At 51.2% G+C, this 19848-nt stretch overlaps 1 protein-coding gene across 2 annotated transcripts in view; it reads left to right on the forward strand.

Moving 5' to 3' along the window:
• The window catches only part of CBS (cystathionine beta-synthase), a 138749-nt gene extending 119176 nt beyond the window's left edge, over positions 1–19573 (forward strand). For both annotated transcript variants that reach the window (XM_068271044.1, XM_068271043.1), the window contains exons 13-16: positions 11480–11614; positions 11701–11809; positions 16614–16698; positions 19225–19573. In XM_068271044.1, the coding sequence (XP_068127145.1) occupies positions 11480–11614; positions 11701–11809; positions 16614–16698; positions 19225–19382 (487 nt within the window). In that variant the 3' untranslated portion in view covers positions 19383–19573. The remainder of the gene's footprint in view (positions 1–11479; positions 11615–11700; positions 11810–16613; positions 16699–19224) is intronic.
• Positions 19574–19848: the final 275 nt, after the last annotated feature.

Here is a 19848-nt window from a genome sequence, read left to right on the forward strand (position 1 = left end):
GATTCCAGCCAGCGTCCGGATTGGCTGAGTGACTGGGGTGGCGCTGTGGAGCATGGTTGGGTATACATAGGACAGGCCTGTCAGTAGCTCCTCGTCTGCTGTTGCAAATGCTAGTGTGTTAGCGCTCAGACCCCAGACAGATCCCAAAGTGTGCTAGAACCGGCCGGAGCTGGGGATCCACACTTAGCCAGATTCTGTTGAAAGCTTAAAGTACTAATTGCATTGTTTATTTGTTATGACTTTCTGCTTCCTCTGACTATCCTCCTGTTTGTCGATTCTGTACCTCAGCCATCTGATTCACGTTGCCGACCCTGCCTGTTATTGACGCTGAATCAGTCTTCCGTTTCTGTACCTCATCTGTCCGAACGTTGCCCAAACTCGGCTTGTCTAACCTATCTAGCCTTGCCAGTGGGCTTAGCCACTGGTGAGGGTTCCAAAGTACTCACCTGCTCCTCAGGTGAATCTATATTGCAGCACTGCCTGTTACACCTGCACCTCAGGTGTCCACTGGCTGCAGTATAGTCTGAATCACGTTATCATCTAGTGAAGCTCTATTGCAGCCCAGCCTGTATTCTGGCACCTCCGGTGTCCCTTGGCTGCAGTACAGTCTGTATCACTCGCTCATAGTGAAAGCTCTATTGCAGCCTGTTACACCTGCACCTCAGGTGTCCACTGGCTGCAGTACTGTCTTATTTCACCTGCTCCTCAGGTGCCCTTTAACTGTAGCACTGCCGGACTAGCCTGCTCCACAGGTGGTCCTTGGCTGCAGTACTGTCTGAAGTCTCCCGCTCCTCGGGAGACTTCTTCTTCTCTCTATTACTGTTGCACCAAGCACAATACACATTGGTAGTCCTGTGTCTGGCTATACCAGTATTATTGGTGATTCTGCAGATCACACATCAGGTATAGCATCTGTATTGTTGGTGATACTGCAGATCACCAATAATCAGAATATCTGTTAGCTGACACCAATCGTTACAGACAACCATGGGGGTCTTGAAGGGATGTTAGCTAATTTATGACGGATACAGAAGACTTTTTTTTTACTTAACCACAAATAAGACTGACCCGGGGAGAGATTATACATTCCCAGTTTGAAAGCTAGCTATGGAACACAATGGATGCAGTATCTGCTGAGGCTGAAAAGAAAAGTGGATATTTATTTATTTATTTATTTGTTGTATTTATAAAGCGCCAACATATTACGCAGGATATAAATACTCTCCCCTTCATATATTACTATCCTTGTTCGAACTTCTATCTACAGTTGTGAACCAATGTATAGATGTTGTTTCTCTTCTTATGCTGGGCATACACAGACTTTATTTTGCTTATTAATCGAGCCGCTGATGGCTCGATTGATAATATCCGACAGGTCCGATGACCTTCCGGATAGATTCCCCGCTCGATCCCCGCCAGAGGACAATAGTGAGGAATCGAGCGGCTGATAAGGAGCGCTGGCGGGGATGAGCGGGAATCGATCCGGACGAGCGGGGACGCGGCGGGAGTCGATCCAGCGGCTAATCGGCCACCGGATCGACCCGTGTATGCTTAGCATAAGCCTTTCATACCACAGAACAGTGCATCTGTGTCAGTACATCAGATTACGCAGTTTGTCCAGTTTCTCCCACGTAAATACCTTTGGGGCATTTAGCAAACATGATCAGATACACCAGATTAGTAGAATTACAGGAAAATGTGCCTTGTACTCTGTATTCCTGTTGTGAATCTGGTATCGTTAACCTGTCAGTGGAGTAGATGTGTCTGCAGGTCTCACACCTTTTCTGTCTGCAGGGTGATGTTCCGTTCTGTTGTGGTCCAGTCAAACTCCTGACAATCATCTGTTTTAGATTGGATGGTTGTCGATGTGCCAGGAGGTGTGGTTCAGGGAATATCTCTCCGAGTCTGTGATCCTTGTGTAAAATGGGATGAAGTTCCTTTGCAATCCCTCTTAAGATTTCCAGGTGTGGGCTGTAGGTGACCACCGGTGGGACACTGATTTCCAGGTGTGGGCTGAAGGTGACCACCGGTGGGACACGGATTTCCAGGTGTGGGCTGTAGGTGACCACCGGTGGGACACTGATTTCCAGGTGTGGGCTGTAGGTGACCACCGGTGGGACACGGATTTCCAGGTGTGGGCTGAAGGTGACCACCGGTGGGACACGGATTTCCAGGTGTGGGCTGTAGGTGACCACTGGTGGGACACTGATTTCCAGGTGTGAGTTGTAGGTGACCACCGGTGGGACACGGATTTCCAGGTGTGGGCTGTAGGTGACCACCGGTGGGACACTGATTTCCAGGTGTGAGTTGTAGGTGACCACCGGTGGGACACGGATTTCCAGGTGTGGGCTGTAGGTGACCACCGGTGGGACACGGGTTTCCAGATGTGGGCTGTAGGTGATCACCGGTGGGACATGGATTTCCAGGTGTGGGCTGTAGGTGGCCACCAGTGGGACACGGATTTCCAGGTGTGTGCTGTAGGTGACCACCGGTGGGACACGGATTTTCAGGTGTGGGCTGCAGGTGACCACCGGTGGGACACGGATTTCCAGGTGTGGGTTGCAGGTGACCACTGGTGGGACACGGATTTCCAGGTGTGGGTTGTAGGAGAGCACCGATGGGACACTGATTTCCAGGTGTGGGTTGTAGGTGACCACCGGTGGGACACGGATTTCCAGGTGTGGGCTGTAGGTGACCACCGGTGGGACACGGATTTCCAGGTGTGGGTTGTAGGTGATCACCAGTGGGACACGGATTTCCAGGTGTGGGTTGTAGGTGACCACAAGGGGGACACTGATTTCCAGGTGTGGGTTGTAGGTGACCACAAGGGGGACACTGATTTCCAGGTGTGGGTTGTAGGTTACCACCGGTGGGACACGGATTTCCAGGTGTGGGCTGTAGGTGACCACCGGTGGGACACGGATTTCCAGGTGTGGGTTGTAGGTGACCACAAGTTGAACACACATTTGCAGGTGTGGGTTGTAGGTGACCACCGGTGGGACACGGATTTCGAGGTGTGGGTTGTAGGTCACCGCCAGTGGGACACGGATTTCCAGGTGTGGGTTGTAGGTGACCAGCGGTGGGACACGGATTTCCAGGTGTGGGCTGTAGGTGACCACCGGTGGGACACGTATTTCTAGGTGTGGGTTGTAGGTGACCACAAGTTTGACACATATTTGCAGGTGTGGGTTGTAGGTGACTACCGGTGGGACACGGATTTCCAGGTGTGGGCTGTAGGTGATCACAGATGGGACACGAATTTCCAGGTGTGGGTTGTAGGTGACCTCCGGTGGGACACGAATTTCCAGGTGTGGGTTGTAGGTGACCACAAGTGGGACACTGATTTCCAGGTGTGGGTTGTAGGTGACCTCTGGTGGGACACGGATTTGCAGCTGTGGGTTGTAGGTGACCACCGGTGGGACACGGATTTCCAGGTGTGGGCTGTAGGTGACCACCAGTGGGACACGGATTTCCAGGTGTGGGCTGTAGGTGACTACCGGTGGGACACGGATTTCCAGGTGTGGGTTGTAGGTGACCACCGGTGGGACACGGATTTGCAGCTGTGGGTTGTAGGTTACCACCGGTGGGACACGGATTTCCAGGTGTGGGCTGTAGGTGACCACCAGTGGGTCACGGATTTCCAGGTGTGGGTTGTAGGTGACCACCAGTGGGACACAGATTTCCAGGTGTGGGTTGTAGGTGACCACCGTTGGGACACGGATTTCCAGGTGTGGGCTGTAGGTGACCACCGGTGGGACATGGATTTCCAGGTGTGGGTTGTAGGTGACCACAAGTGGGACACTGATTTCCAGGTGTGGGTTGTAGGTGACCAGCGGTGGGACACGGATTTCCAGGTGTGGGCTGTAGGTGATCACAGGTGGGACACGGATTTCCAGGTGTGGGTTGTAGGTGACCTACGGTGGGACACGGATTTCCAGGTGTGGGTTGTAGGTGACCACCAGTGGGACACACATTTGCAGTTGTGGGCTGTAGGTGACCACCGGTGGGACACGGATTTCCAGGTGTGGGTTGTAGGTGACCTACGGTGGGACACGGATTTCCAGGTGTGGGTTGTAGGTGACCACCAGTGGGACACACATTTGCAGTTGTGGGCTGTAGGTGACCACCGGTGGGACACGGATTTCCAGGTGTGGGTTGTAGGTGACCACCAGTGGGACACACATTCGCAGTTGTGGGCTGTAGGTGACCACCAGTGGGACACGGATTTGCAGGTGTGGGTTGTAGGTGACCACCAGTGGGACACACATTTGCAGGTGTGGGTTGTAGGTGACCACCAGTGGGACACACATTTGCAGTTGTGGGTTGTAGGTGACCACCAGTGGGACATGGATTTCCAGGTGTGGGCTGTAGGTGACCACCAGTGGGTACTGTAGTCCAGTTATTGGAGCTCTGCACATCAATGCAGATAAATAATTCAGATATAAGTTTTGTTTATAAGCGCTAAGCAATTAAAAGGAGAAAAGCACCACCTATATAGTGGGAATATTGCAAGAACAAATAACTGGTGCCAAAGACAAAGTAAATGCAAATACTAATTTTATTAAGCCAATTACACAAATATAAAAGCACAGCAGCTTCGGCGGAACTAGTCGGACGGGCGCAGGAGCGCCGTTGCAGCCGTCCCCAGCCCTTCTATTTATCTTTTACCGGGTAAGCTCTGCTACTCTCTCCTGAACTTGGCTCTATCTCACGCCTTTACTGCTCACTTCCATTACACCATTAGTTAGTGGTTTTTGACCTGCTGATAGTTATGCACCTTATCTTGTTGTTTGTATCAAACCATCATTATCCTCTATGAGGTCGTATTTTCCATGTTGTTTCACTGTTTGTTTAGCACGTTTTTTCATCAGATGCTTTGTATAGGAGAGTTAATGACCTGAATTGCATGATATTGTGGTGGCATGTATTGCCTGTAGATTATAGCAATGCAGTGTCAATTACACTGTTGCTTATTCTAAAATTATTGCGACACTGGTATTGCCCTGCAGGTTATGCATGCCATATTTAATGTGATATTACTGGTATTATCATTATCCTTAAATATTTAGTACTGTTGTGCAGCCTAACTACCTCATAGCAGAGCCTACAGATTTGGTTATTTTATAACATAAGGGATTTTCTGGCTGGGCACGGCGTTGCCTTGTTTTTAATTGCTTTTATATTTGTGTAATTGGCTTAATAAAATTAGTATTTGCATTTACTTTGTCTTTGGCACCAGTCATTTGTTCTTGCAATATTCCCACTATATAGGTGGTGCTTTTCTCCTTTTAATTGCTTAGTTCTATAGCCAGGTCGAGGACCTCACCCCTTTGTACAGAACACACTTGTGTTTATATTAGCAATATTTTATTGCATGAATATGTCTGCTCATTTTTCCTCTGTCTAAAAATTGTTTATAAGCGCTGCCATGTCTCCCTCTGTGCAAATTGTATGTAAGTATACTCGTGGCCAGCTGCATTCACTGCTTCACATCCACTTTCAAAATTTTAGATTAGAATTAGCACATAATTTGCATGTATTTAGTTCCAGTGGGGCTCTGCATTGCCTCTGTTGGCTTACATTTCAGGTGCATCCTTGAGCGCTGTCACTTTTTTGTATGTTTGTTCTATGAAATGTGTATACCATTTATTCGATAAGCAGCACGAGGATTATTATGTTTTTATCGTTAGATTAGTGTTAGGTCTTCCCCGAAGGGGTACGTCACAGACGTGGGGAAGTCTATTAGGTAATAATTTGTGCACATATCATCAATGAAGCAAACACCCCCCTTTGCCTGTAGTGAGTGCTAGTTGTGTAATATTGTCCAGTTATTGGAGCTCTGCACATCAGTGCAGATAAATTATTCAAGTATAAGTTTTGTTTGAAAGCGCTGCCATGTCTCCCACGCAGGGACTTTTCTCCACTTTGTACTTCAGCAATTCGAAGTCAGCATCTTCTCTCTGCCACGACCAGGTAGCGTTTCAACATTGCCCTTTGCCTTGAATTTGGGAATGATGCTTCCTATGGTGTCTCTTGGTATGTTTAACATCTTTGCAATCTTCTTATAGCCATTGCCCTTCCTGTGAAGAGAAATCACCTCTTCTCTTGTCTTCCTGGACCATTCTCTTGACTTTAGCAATGCCAGAGGTAGGCGCTCACAGTGCCAGCAAAGTGTCTGGCTTTCGCCTGCCCAATTCTAAGGTGCGGATGGAAATTACTCTATATGTCTAGGCATAGTCATCAACAGCATGAATAAACAAACAAATGTTCCAGGTTGCGGGGACAATGCTCCCAAATTGCACACAGTTCCAATCCAGGAGTCAAGGATCTATACACATAGCATCACTCGCTCCACAATATTTTCCAGCATGTATGCTATCAGCAGCACAGTGAGTTCAAGTCCTTTAGGTGGCTATAAGTCTCCTCTCAGGTACAGATAAGAAGCCGTCACCACACCCCTGTGAGATACACTCACCAGATATTAGGACCTACTCATAGGTCATAGGAAGCCTTGGGACAGTCACCGGGTCGTCCCTCACCACATCGGCAAACCTTAGTCCAAGTCCAAACGGCCTTAATATACTTTAATCTTCCTCAGCCTTAAAACCTCAATAAGAAAAACTCCACATAGCGTAATACTGTTACTTTAATAAAACCTTTAAAAATCAGTTGCACTTACAATTTCCATGAAGTAAAAACAGCGTAGAGTTTTTTTCACGCGGGCTCTCCCCCGCTATGTTGGCCGGCTGGCACAGGTATCCCCCTGCTCTGGTGGACTTCCGACCGCCGCGCGCTCAGTCAGTTCCGTCCTCCCAGCTGCGAGACCCCGCCGAGCCGCGTGTGTGATCGTGCTGTCTCTTCCGCGTTAGGCCCCGCCTTACATGTTTCGTCACTACGTGACTCATCAGAAGCTGGGGCCCAACGCTTCAGACAGCCATTTATACATCCGCCCCTCACGCCGACGCTCCGCCGCTCTGCCACCGTAATGGCTCTAATATGCTGCTCACCATATTTCTCCTAAATTGCAAGCCCTTCACACTAATACCCTATTCACCACCCCACATTATACGATCCAATGCTTGCATTTACATAGACCAGCATATTAGCACCCGGCCAGTCAACCTTACATGCACAATCTCTTACTATAATTCCTTCTATTGTACATACATAAACCGTTCTCTACCCCCTACTAACAGCTCCAAGTTGCATTTTAATACTTAAAACAATATAAAAAACCATGGAACATAATAAAAACTGAGGAAATCTAAAAATGACATTTTGCGGCTGTGGTTGCGGCCTTGACCACTGATGCCCGACCCCCAATCATTGTAAACCCCCAAAAAATATATATAACCCCCCCTCCCATCGATTGTAAATATAACATCCCCTCAAGGTGATAATGGGTCTGGGCACTCAGCGGGCAAGCCCCACCCCCTTACATAGCACTGAAAGGACATAATATAAATCTCAGTATTATATTCACAGTACATGTCATACTGCAGGAGTGGTCACACTAGAATTCTTATTTTTGGGCCATATATCTTTCCTCCTTGAGCATCCTACTATATCAAATATTATTGGACCTGTTCCAAGGAATCCACAGGATGGGCACCCCACGCCTAGTCCCCCAGAAAACAAACCAAGTCAATATTAATGTTTAACCCCTCAGGTCTCAGAGTGCCCATGCTGTAGATCCATCTCGTCTCGGCCTGTGATACCTGCCTCACCCTGTTGCAGCCCCTCCAATCCGGGGTCATTTTATCTATAGCACAGAAAGACAGATCTCTTGGGTCACATCCATGTTCATGAGCAAAATGTGCAGACAAACTGTGATTCAGATAACCCTTTTTTATATTCCGCACATGTTCTCCCATGCGTTCCTTGAGGAAAGGAGATGCAGATAAATTATTCAAGTATAAGTTTTGTTTGAAAGCGCTGCCATGTCTCCCACGCAGGGACTTTTCTCCACTTTGTGCTTCAGCAATTCGAAGTCAGCATCTTCTCTCTGCCACGACCAGGTAGCGTTTCAACAGTGCCCTTTGCCTTGAATTTGGGAATGATGCTTCCTATGGTGTCTCTTGGTATGTTTAACATCTTTGCAATCTTCTTATTGCCATTGCCCTTCCTGTGAAGAGAAATCACCTCTTCTCTTGTCTTCCTGAACCATTCTCTTGACTTCACCATGTTTGTAAACACACCAGTAAATGTTAAGGCCCATACACACGTCGGATTTCCGCGAACGACGGGTTGTTTGAACGGCCCGTCATCCGCCTGCTAAATCGGGCGTGTGTACAGACTATCGTTCGCTTGATAAGAGTGAGTTTGAGCGATCTGGCGGATCCTACTAAAAAAGCAAAGCTTGGTGTAATTGCCTTCTTAAAGAGGAACTGTAACGACAAAACGGCCCCTGGGGGGTACTCACCTCGGGTGGGGGAAGCCTCAGGATCCTAATGAGGCTTCCCACGCCGTCCTGCGTCCCTCGGGGGTCTCGCTGTAGCCCTCCGTACAGCCGTGACGCAATATTTACCTTCCTGGCTCCTGCGCAGGCGCTCTGATGCCTCTCGGCGCCGAAGTAGGCGGAAATACCCGATCACCGTCGGGTCTGCTCTACTGCGCAGGCGCAAGTTTCCGGCGCCTGCGCAGTAGAGCGGACCCGACGGAGATCGGGTGTTTCCGTCTATTTCCGTGCCGAAAGTCGCCACAGCGCCCCCGCTGGAGCCAGCAAAGGTAAATATTGAACTGACAGTCGGCACAGTCGCCGGCTGTTCGGAGGGCTGCGGCGAGACCCCCGTGGGACAGAGGACGGCGTGGGAAGCCTCATTAGGATCCGGAGGCTTCCCCCACCCGAGGTGAGTACCCCCCAGGGGATCTTTTTATTGTTACAGAGTCTCTTTAAAACAGATAATTTGCATATTTAGTGGTAGTGCATTGTGGGTAACCACAAATGTTCGTTTATAACTGAATTATTGCAAATTTCCTTCTGTTTTAAGAAGGCAATTACACCAATAAATGGTATCATCCTGATTCAAAATGTCTTGCTTTTACTGATGGCTAACACAGTACAACACTCTACTGCTGCTGCACCTTTGTCCTGTGACCACGAGCACCCGGGGACCTTATGGGCTATGCCATATGGAGTGCATCGTCTGCACCTCTTACCTTTTACTCCTACTTATGTGACTCCTCCTGCATCCCCTTCTGCTTCCTGTGACTCCTCCTCCTGCATCTCCTTCTGCGACGACTCCTCCTGCATCTCCTCCTTCCTGTGACTCCTCCTCCTGCATCTCCTCCTTCCTGTGACTCTTCCTCCTGCATCTCCTCCTTCCTGTGACTCTTCCTCCTGCATCTCCTCCTTGTGACTCTTCCTCCTGCATCTCCTTGTGACTCCTCCTGCATCTCCTCCTTGTGACTCTTCCTCCTGCATCTCCTCCTTCCTGTGACTCTTCCTCCTGCATCTCCTCCTTGTGACTCTTCCTCCTGCATCTCCTCCTTGTGACTTCTCCTCCTGCATCTCCTCCTGCATCTCCTCCTTCCTGTGACTCCTCCTCCTGCATCTCCTTCTTGTGACTCCTCCTCCTGCATCTCCTTCTTGTGACTTCTCCTCCTGCATCTCCTTCTGCGACTCCTCCTCCTGCATCTCCTCCTTCCTGTGACTCCTCCTCCTGCATCTCCTTCTTGTGACTTCTCCTCCTGCATCTCCTTCTGCGACTCCTCCTCCTGCATCTCCTCCTTGTGACTTCTCCTCCTGCATCTCCTTCTGCGACTCCTCCTCCTGCATCTCCTCCTTCCTGTGACTCTTCCTCCTGCATCTCCTCCTTCCTGTGACTCTTCCTCCTGCATCTCCTCCTTCCTGTGACTCTTCCTCCTGCATCTCCTCCTTCCTGTGACTCTTCCTCCTGCATCTCCTCCTTCCTGTGACTCCTCCTCCTGCATCTCCTCCTTCCTGTGACTCCTCCTCCTGCATCTCCTTGTGACTTCTCCTCCTGCATCTCCTTCTGCGACTCCTCCTCCTGCATCTCCTCCTTCCTGTGACTCTTCCTCCTGCATCTCCTCCTTGTGACTCTTCCTCCTGCATCTCCTCCTTGTGACTTCTCCTCCTGCATCTCCTTCTGCGACTCCTCCTCCTGCATCTCCTGCTTCCTGTGACTCCTCCTCCTGCATCTCCTTCTTGTGACTTCTCCTCCTGCATCTCCTTCTGCGACTCCTCCTCCTGCATCTCCTCCTTCCTGTGACTCTTCCTCCTGCATCTCCTTCTTGTGACTCCTCCTCCTGCATCTCCTTCCTGTGACTCCTCCTCCTGCATCTCCTTCCTGTGACTCCTCCTCCTGCATCTCCTTCTTGTGACTTCTCCTCCTGCATCTCCTTCTGCGACTCCTCCTCCTGCATCTCCTTCTTGTGACTTCTCCTCCTGCATCTCCTTCTGCGACTACTCCTTCTGCATCTCCTCCTTCCTGTTACTCCTTCTCCTGCATCTCCTCCTTGTGACTCCTCCTCCTGCATCTCCTCCTTGTGACTCCTCCTCTTGTGACTCCTCCTGCATCTCCTCGTGCATCTCCTCCTCTGTCTCTCCTTACTCCTGTGTCTCCTCTTCCGCCAGTGATTCCTCCTCTGGTATCTCCTCCTCTTCCTCCTGTGACTCCTCCTCCTCCCTGTAACTCCTTCTTTTCCTCTTCCTCCTGTCTCCCGTTTCTCCTCCTCCGGTATCTCCTCCTCTTCCTAAGACTCCTCTTCCTCTGCCTCCTCTTCCTCCTGTGACTCCTCCTCCTGCATCTCCTTCTGCGACTACTCCTTCTGCATCTCCTCCTTCCTGTTACTCCTTCTCCTGCATCTCCTCCTTGTGACTCCTCCTCCTGCATCTCCTCCTTGTGACTCCTCCTGCATCTCCTCCTCCTCCTCCGTCTCTCCTTACTCCTGTGTCTCCTCTTCCGCCAGTGATTCCTCCTCTGGTATCTCCTTCTCTTCCTCCTGTGACTCCTCCTCCTCCCTGTAACTCCTTCTTTTCCTCTTCCTCCTGTCTCCCGTTTCTCCTCCTCCGGTATCTCCTCCTCTTCCTAAGACTCTTCTTCCTCTGCCTCCTCTTCCTCCTGTGACTCCTCCTCCTGCATCTCCTCCTCCTCCCTGTAACTCCTTCTCTTCCTCTGCTTCCTCTTCCTTCTGTGTCTCCTGTTCCTCCTCCTCCTGTGTTTCCCCTTCCTCCTGTGACCCCTCCTCCTGTATCACTCCTCTTTCTGCGCCTTTGAGGCCCCCTTATGTCTTTTCCTCCTGTCTCCTCCTTTGCCTTCTGGGACTCCTCCTCCCATGTCTTCTCTTCTTCCTCCTGTTACTCCTCCTCCTGTGACTCTTTCTCGTGTTTCTTCTCTTTTGATTCTTCCTTCTCTTCCTGTGACTCCTCTTCTTGTGACGCCTCTATTATTGACTCCTCCTCATTTTATTCCCCCTCCTCCTGTGACTCCTACTGTGTCCTGCTCGTCTTCTGCAGGTGGTGGAATGTCAAGGTGTCCTCTCTGGCGCTCTCTGCTCCACTGACTGTTCTCCCAACAGTGAGCTGCAGCCAAACGATCCAGCTCCTCCGAGAAAAGAGCTTTGACCAGGTCCCCATCGTGTCTGAGTCTGGGTAAGGCATTACATGTAGAGACTGGTGTGATCAGATAGCGCCTACTCTTTTTTAGGATGATGTGATTGGTGGCTCTGTGTCCACAGGCTGGTCCTGGGAATGGTGACACTCGGGAACATGCTCTCCTCTGTGTTGGCTGGAAAGGTGAAGCCGTCTGATCCCGTCAGCAAGGTCATCTACAAGCAATTCTCACAGGTGAGACGTGCAGACGTACACACAGGTGAGACGTGCAGACACACACAGGTGAGACGTCCAGACGCACGCACAGGTGAGGCGTGCAGGCGCACGCACAGGTGAGGCGTGCAGGCGCACGCACAGCTGAGACGTGCAGACACACGCAGGTTAATCGTGCAGACACACGCAGGTTAATCGTGCAGACACGCAAGTGAGACGTGCAGACGCACACACAGGTGAGACGCGCAGACGCACACACAGGTGAGACGTGCAGACGCACACACAGGTGAGACGCGCAATCGCACACACAGGTGAGACGTGCAGACGCACACACAGGTGAGACGTGCAGACGCACACACAGGTGAGACGTGCAGACGCACACACAGGTGAGACGTGCAGACGCACACACAGGTGAGACGCGCAGACGCACACACAGGTGAGACGCGCAGACGCACACACAGGTGAGACGTGCAGAAACGCACACAGGTGAGACGTGCAGACGCGCACACAGGTGAGACGTGCAGATGCGCACACAGGTGAGACGTGCAGACGCGCACACAGGTGAGACGTGCAGACGCGCACACAGGTGAGACGTGCAGACGCACACACAGGTGAGACGTGCAGACGCACACACAGGTGAGACGTGCAGACGCGCACACAGGTGAGACGTGCAGACGCGCACACAGGTGAGACGTGCAGACGCGCACACAGGTGAGACGTGCAGACACACGCAGGTTAATCGTGCAGACACGCAAGTGAGACGTGCAGACGCACACACAGGTGAGACGCGCAGACGCACACACAGGTGAGACGTGCAGACGCACACACAGGTGAGACGTGCAGACGCACACACAGGTGAGACGCGCAGACGCACACACAGGTGAGACGTGCAGACGCACACACAGGTGAGACGTGCAGACGCACACACAGGTGAGACGTGCAGACGCACACACAGGTGAGACGTGCAGACGCACACACAGGTGAGACGCGCAGACGCACACACAGGTGAGACGCGCAGACGCACACACAGGTGAGACGCGCAGACGCACACACAGGTGAGACGTGCAGACGCGCGCACAGGTGAGACGTGCAGACGCACGCACAGGTGAGACGTGCAGACGCGCGCACAGGTGAGACGTGCAGACGCACGCACAGGTGAGACGTGCAGACGCGCGCACAGGTGAGACGTGCAGACGCACGCACAGGTGAGACGTGCAGACGCACGCACAGGTGAGACGTGCAGACGCACGCACAGGTGAGACGTGCAGACGCACGCACAGGTGAGACGTGCAGACGCACACACAGGTGAGACGTGCAGACGCACACACAGGTGAGACGCGCAGACGCACACACAGGTGAGACGTGCAGACGCACGCACAGGTGAGACGTGCAGACGCACGCAGGTTAATCGTGCAGACACACACACAGGTGAGACATGCAGACGCACGCACAGGTGAGACGTGCAGACGCACGCACAGGTGAGACGTGCAGACGCACGCACAGGTGAGACGTGCAGACGCACGCTCAGGTGAGACGTGCAGACGCACGCACAGGTGAGACGTGCAGACGCACGCACAGGTGAGACGTGCAGACGCACACACAGGTGAGACGTGCAGACGCACGCACAGGTGAGACGTGCAGACGCACGCACAGGTGAGACGTGCAGACGCACGCACAGCTGAGACGTGCAGACACACGCAGGTTAATCGTGCAGACACACACACAGGTGAGACGTGCAGACGCACACACAGGTGAGACGTGCAGACGCACACACAGGTGAGACGTGCAGACGCGCACACAGGTGAGACGTGCAGACGTACACACAGGTGAGACGTACACACAGGTGAGACGTGCAGACACACAGGTGAGGTGTGCAGACGCACACACAGGTGAGACGTGCAGACGCACACACAGGTGAGACGTGCAGACGCACACACAGCTGAGACGTGCAGACACACAGGTGAGGTGTGCAGACGCACACACAGGTGAGACGTGCAGACACACACACGGGTGAGACGTGCAGACGCACACACAGGTGAGACGTGCAGACGCACACACAGGTGAGACGTGCAGACGCACACACAGGTGAGACGTGCAGACGCACACACAGGTGAGACGTGCAGACGCACACACAGGTGAGACGTGCAGACGCACACACAGGTGAGACGTGCAGACGCACACACAGGTGAGACATGCAGACGCACACACAGGTGAGACGTGCAGACACACACACAGGTGAGACGCGCAGACGCGCACACAGGCGAGACGTGCAGACACACACACGGGTGAGACATGCAGACACACACACACGAGACGTCCAGACACACACACACACGAGACGTCCAGACAGGTGAGACGCGCAGACAGGTGAGACGCGCAGACGCACACACACACACAGGTGAGACCTGCAGACACACACACACAGGTGTGGCGAGGCACAGGCATGGCGAGGTGGGGCACAGATATGATGTGGCAGGACACAGGTGTGGCGATGGCACAGATATGACGTGGCAGGCACAGGCATGGTGTGGCGGGGCACAGATGTGATGTGGCAGGCCACAGGTGTGACGTGGCGGGCACAGGCATGGTGTGGCGGGGCATAGATGTGGTGTGGCGAGGCACAGGCATGGCAAGGTGGGGCACAGGTGTGATGTGGCGGGGCACAGGTGTGGCGTGGTTAGGCACAGGCATGGCGTGGTGGGGCACAGATATGATGTGGCAGGGCACAGGTGTGGCGATGGCACAGATATGACGTGGCAGGCACAGGCATGGTGTAGCGGGGCACAGGCATGGTGTGGCGGGGCACAGATGTGATGTGGCGAGGGACAGGTGTGGCGGGGCACAGGTGTGATGTGGCAGGGCACAGGTGTGGCACAGATATGATGTGGCAGGGCACAGATGTGATGTGGCAGGGCACAGGTGTGGCGTGGTTAGGCACAGGCGTGGTGTGGCAGGGCACAGATGTGATGTGGCGAGGGACAGGTGTGGCGGGGCACAGGTGTGATGTGGCAGGGCACAGGTGTGGCGTGGTGTGGCACAGATGTGACATGGCGGGGCACAGGGATGGCGAGGCACAGGCATGGCGTGGTGGGGCACAGATATGATGTGGCAGGGCACAGGTGTGGCGATGGCACAGATATGACGTGGCAGGCACAGGCATGGTGTGGCGGGGCACAGGCATGGTGTGGCGGGGCACAGATGTGATGTGGCGGGGCACAGGTGTGGTGAGGCACAGGCATGGTGTGGCAGGGCACAGGTGTGGCGTGGTGAGGCACAGGCATGGTGTGGCAGGGCACAGATGTCATGTGGCGAGGCACAGGCATGGCATAGGTGTGATGTGGCGGGGCACAGGTATGGCGAGGCACAGGCATGGCGTGGTGGGGCACAGATGTGATGTGGCAGGACATAGGTGTGGCGATGGCACAGATATGACGTGGCAGGCACAGGTGTGGCGATAGCAGATATGATGTGGCCAAGGCACAGGCATGGTGGGGCACAGATGTGATGTGGCGGGGCACAGGTGTGGCGTGGCACAGATGTGATGTGGCGAGGGACAGGTGTGGCGTGGTGGGGCACAGGTGTGGTGGGGCACAGATGTGATGTGGCAGGGCACAGGTGTGGCGTGGTGGGGCACAGGCGTGGCACAGATGTGATGTGGCGGGGCACAGGTGTGGCGTGGCGAGGGACAGGTGTGGCGGGGCACAGGTGTGATGTGGCAGGGCACAGGTGTGGCACAGATGTGATGTGGCGGGGCACAGGTGTGGCGTGGCACAGATGTGATGTGGCGAGGGACAGGTGTGAGAGCCCTGCACAGTGACCTCCAACTGGCCACAAATGGGCATATGTCTGCTCAGTCAGAAACCGACTCCATGAGGGTGGTATGAGAGCCTGACGTCCACAGGTGGGGGTTGTGGTTGAGCCCAGCACTGTGCAGGACGTTTGGCATTTGCCAGAGAACACCAAGATTGGCAGATTCGCCACTGGTGCCATGTGATCTTCACAGATGAAACCAGGTTCACACTAAGCACATGTGACAGAGTCTGGAGACGTCGTGGAGAACGTTCTGCTGTCTGCAACATCCTCCAGCATGACCGGTTTGGCAGTGGGTCAGTAATGGTGTGGGGTGGCATTTCTTTGGGGGGGCTGCACAGCCCTCCATGTGCTCGCCAGAGGTAGCCTGACTGCCATTAGGTACCGAGATTAGATCCTCAGACCCCTTGTGAGAGACCATATGCTGGTGCAGTTGGCCCTGGGTTCCTCCTAATGCAAGACAATGCTAGACTTCATGTGGCTGGAGTGTGTCAGCAGTTCCTGCATGATGAAGGCATTGATGCCATGGACTGGCCCCGCCTATTCCCCAGACCTGAATCCAATTGAGCACATCTGGGACCTCATGTCTCGCTCCATCCACCAACACCAAGTGTCACCAAAGATTGTCCAGGAGTTGGTGGATGATTTAGTCCAGGTCTGTGAGGAGATCCCTCAGGAGACCATCCGCCACCTCATCAGGAGCATGGCCAGGCATTGTAGGGAGGTCATACAGGCACGTGGAGGTCACACACACTACTGAGCTGCATTTTGTCTTGTTTAAGAACATTATATCAAAGTTAAATCAGCCTGTAGTGTTTTTCCCCACTTTAATTTTTATTGTGACTCTAAATCCAGACCTCCGTGGGTTGATAAATTTGATATATACACATACATATATATATATATATATATATATATATATATATATATATATATATATATATATATATATATATATACACACACACACTATATTGGAGGAAAGGCAGAAGTAAAACTAACTATTATATTTCAGGTCCATCTTAATGACAATCTGGGGAGGCTTTCCCGGATCCTGGAGACGGATCACTTCGCTCTTGTGGTCCATGAGCAGATTCAGTGTAAGTATTTTCATGTGTCATTAGTAGTCTCATCTGCATTGGTAGCTGTGTATAAAAACTTGTAGTACTCTTCTTAAAGAGAATCTGTACTCTGAAATTCTTACAATAAAAAGCATACCATTCTATTCATTATGTGCTCCTGGTCCCCTCTGTGCTGTTTCTGCCATTCTCTGCTGCAAACCTGGCTTGTAATTGCCAGTTTTAGGCAGTGTTTACAAACAAACTAACCAGCTTCTAATAGGCTCAGCTAAGCAGAGTGTGTTAGTCACACAGAGCCTGCAGGGGGTGTGTACAGCTTCTAGCTAATCACAAGCAGCCCTGCACATTCCAGTCTGACTGCCTCAGCCTGACTGTGCCGACTATAGAGAGAAGATTAGATCATATAACAGAGATAACACAGCTACTGTGCAATTAGGAAAAGCTGCAGTAAGCCAGACCACATTAGAAAAGGCATAGGAACTTATAGCATAGAAGAAATAAAGATAAACAATTTGTTACAGAGTCTCTTTAAAGAAATGGCATAAAAAATAGCTTCTAACAGAACTTCTTGCTAACATCTTAACAGAAATGAATGCTGAAAATGTAATAAAGTAAATCACCAGACTATTAAGCATATCCCTTCAGCATCTAGAACCACATGTGGGAAGGTAGCTTCTGGCTTGTAGCTGAGTAGTTGTCTTTCAGGAGAGACTTGGGACATATGTGGACACAGTGAATTCAATATAGCTGCCTAATTTGGAATTTCCCTAAATCTGTCAATGTGATTGGCCAACATTTCCATGCATCACTCATCATGTTTGAATACTTAACATTGCATTAATTTTGTTTACAAATTCCTTATTTAACTTATCTGTTGGAATTGACGTAGTTTGTGATATTTACATGTACTGACATTTGCTTGTCAATTTGACGTCTTTAATTAAAGAGGATCTGTAACCTCATAAAATCCCCTGGGGGGTACTCACCTCGGGTGGTGGAAGCCCCCGGATCCTAATGAGGCTTCCCACGCCGTCCTCTGTCCCACGGGGGTCTCGCTGCAGCCCTCCGTGCAGCCGTGACGTAATATTTACCTTCCCGGCTCCTGCGCAGGCGCTCTGACGGCTCCGAACTACACGGAAATACCCGATTGCCGTCGGGTCTGCTCTACTGCGCAGGCGCAACTTTCCTGCGCCTGCGCAGTAGAGCAGACCCGACTGAGATCGGGTATTTCCGTGTAGTTCGGAGAGGAAAGCAGCCAAAGCGCCCCGCTGGAGCCAGCAAAGGTAAATATTGAAATTACAGTCGGGCCTGTCGCCGGCTGTTCAGAGGGCTGCAGCGAGACCCCCGTGGGACAGAGGACGGCGTGGGAAGCCTCATTAGGATCCGGAGGCTTCCCCCACCCGAGGTGAGTACCCCCCAGGGGATCTTTTTCATGTTACAGAGTCTCTTTAAAGCAGATCCGAGATGAAAAAGTAGCTATAACAAGTAATTTGTCTATATATCTTATCTAAAGTTTAGATAGTTTACACAGCATATCTAGCTGCAAACAGCTTCAACGGTTTATGATTATTTATTCCTATGATACAACAGCAGCCATGTTCTGTTTGTCACATTGTCATAGGCTGAGGGCTGGAGATGCTATCAGCTTCCCTGTGTGTAAATTCAGTCCCCTCTCCTCCTCGCCTCTGAAATCTCTGGCTAGTAGCCTCCTACTCCTCCTGCCCAGACTAAGCTCCCATAAGCCCTTGCTACAGTGCCAAGGCTCTCTGAAAAGCTGTGGGCGAGGCTTGTTTAAGTTATATGGAATTAGAGTATTAAAACAAAAACAAAAAAGTATTTGGCTTGAGGAATGCCCTATAAACTATATGAAAGGAACACAATTTATGCAATGAGTAAAAGTTTATCTCTGATCCACTTTAACCATTTCAGCCTGCGGGGATTTTTCACCTTATGCATCGGAGCAATTTTCACCTCCCATTCATTTGCTAATAACTTTATCACTACTTATCACAATTTATTGATCTATATCTTGTTTTTTCCGCCACTAATTAGGCTTTCTGTGGGTGGTACATTTTGCGAAGAGCCACTTTACCGTAAATGCATTTTAACAGAATTAATAATGAAACCTGTCGGTTCTGTCAGATTTCTGCTACCTAATGCAAGTGACAGCAACATAGGAGAAAAGGAATATATGGCTTATTTTACTCTGGAAAAAACATTTTTGCTATAGTGGTCCTTTAAAACAATTCATCATATAAAATATAATTGCATATTAAAACTTAATAATTTAAAACCATTTTCTAGGTACTATATTTATCTTCTTTACAAAATATATTATTTAACCACTTCAGCTTTCAGTGTATTTTCACCTTATACATCTGAGCAATTTTCACATTTCAGAGCTCCTCCCACTCATTCGCCAATAACTTTATTACTACTTACCAGCCTCTATATCCTCTCACCTTGGGTTCCCACCATATCTGGCATCCATTGTGAGAAGGTTTCTTTCCAGCACCTGCATTGACTGCTGTCCTTCTGTCCCAGCAGATCTCAGTGACGGTTCGTCAAGCAAGAAGCAGATGGTGTTCGGAGTGGTGACCGCCATAGACCTTCTGAATTATGTGACCAGAGAGCGGGAGAGAAGGGCCAGCGAGTCCAGCGACCGGGACCCCAGCGAGAGAGTCCGGCACTTCAGTGCCTCCTGAGTGCAGGAGATGATGGCACCACCCGTGTCATGTGACGGCGGCACCTCGCGTCATGTGACTGCACCACCCGTGTCATGTGACGGCATCATCCCTTGTCATGTGACTGCCAAGGATTATAGCTTGCTCTTACTTGCCCGATAAGTGATTTTATAGCACAGGCATGTATTAAATAAATCTGATGGTAAATTTGTGCTGCTTGTTTGCCTTTCATGATGTCACTTTCACTGACAATCGTACCACAGAGCTTGCTGATCTCCACCGGTCGCAGTAGGGGACCCAGAACAGGGCCCGGGGGGACTCCGACCGAGATGAGGGTGGGAGTTAAGGAGGCCAGGGCGCTGTCACAAATCCCTAAGGACTGAAGGGATTGAAGGAGGAGGGGATAGTCAGCTGTATCAAATGCAGAGAAAAGGTCAAGGAGTAGTATTTGCCTTCAGCTTTGGTAAGGTCATATTCTACTTTGACA

Source organism: Hyperolius riggenbachi, chromosome 2 (genome assembly GCF_040937935.1).
Source record: "Hyperolius riggenbachi isolate aHypRig1 chromosome 2, aHypRig1.pri, whole genome shotgun sequence".
In the NCBI taxonomy this organism is placed as follows: domain Eukaryota; kingdom Metazoa; phylum Chordata; class Amphibia; order Anura; family Hyperoliidae; genus Hyperolius; species Hyperolius riggenbachi.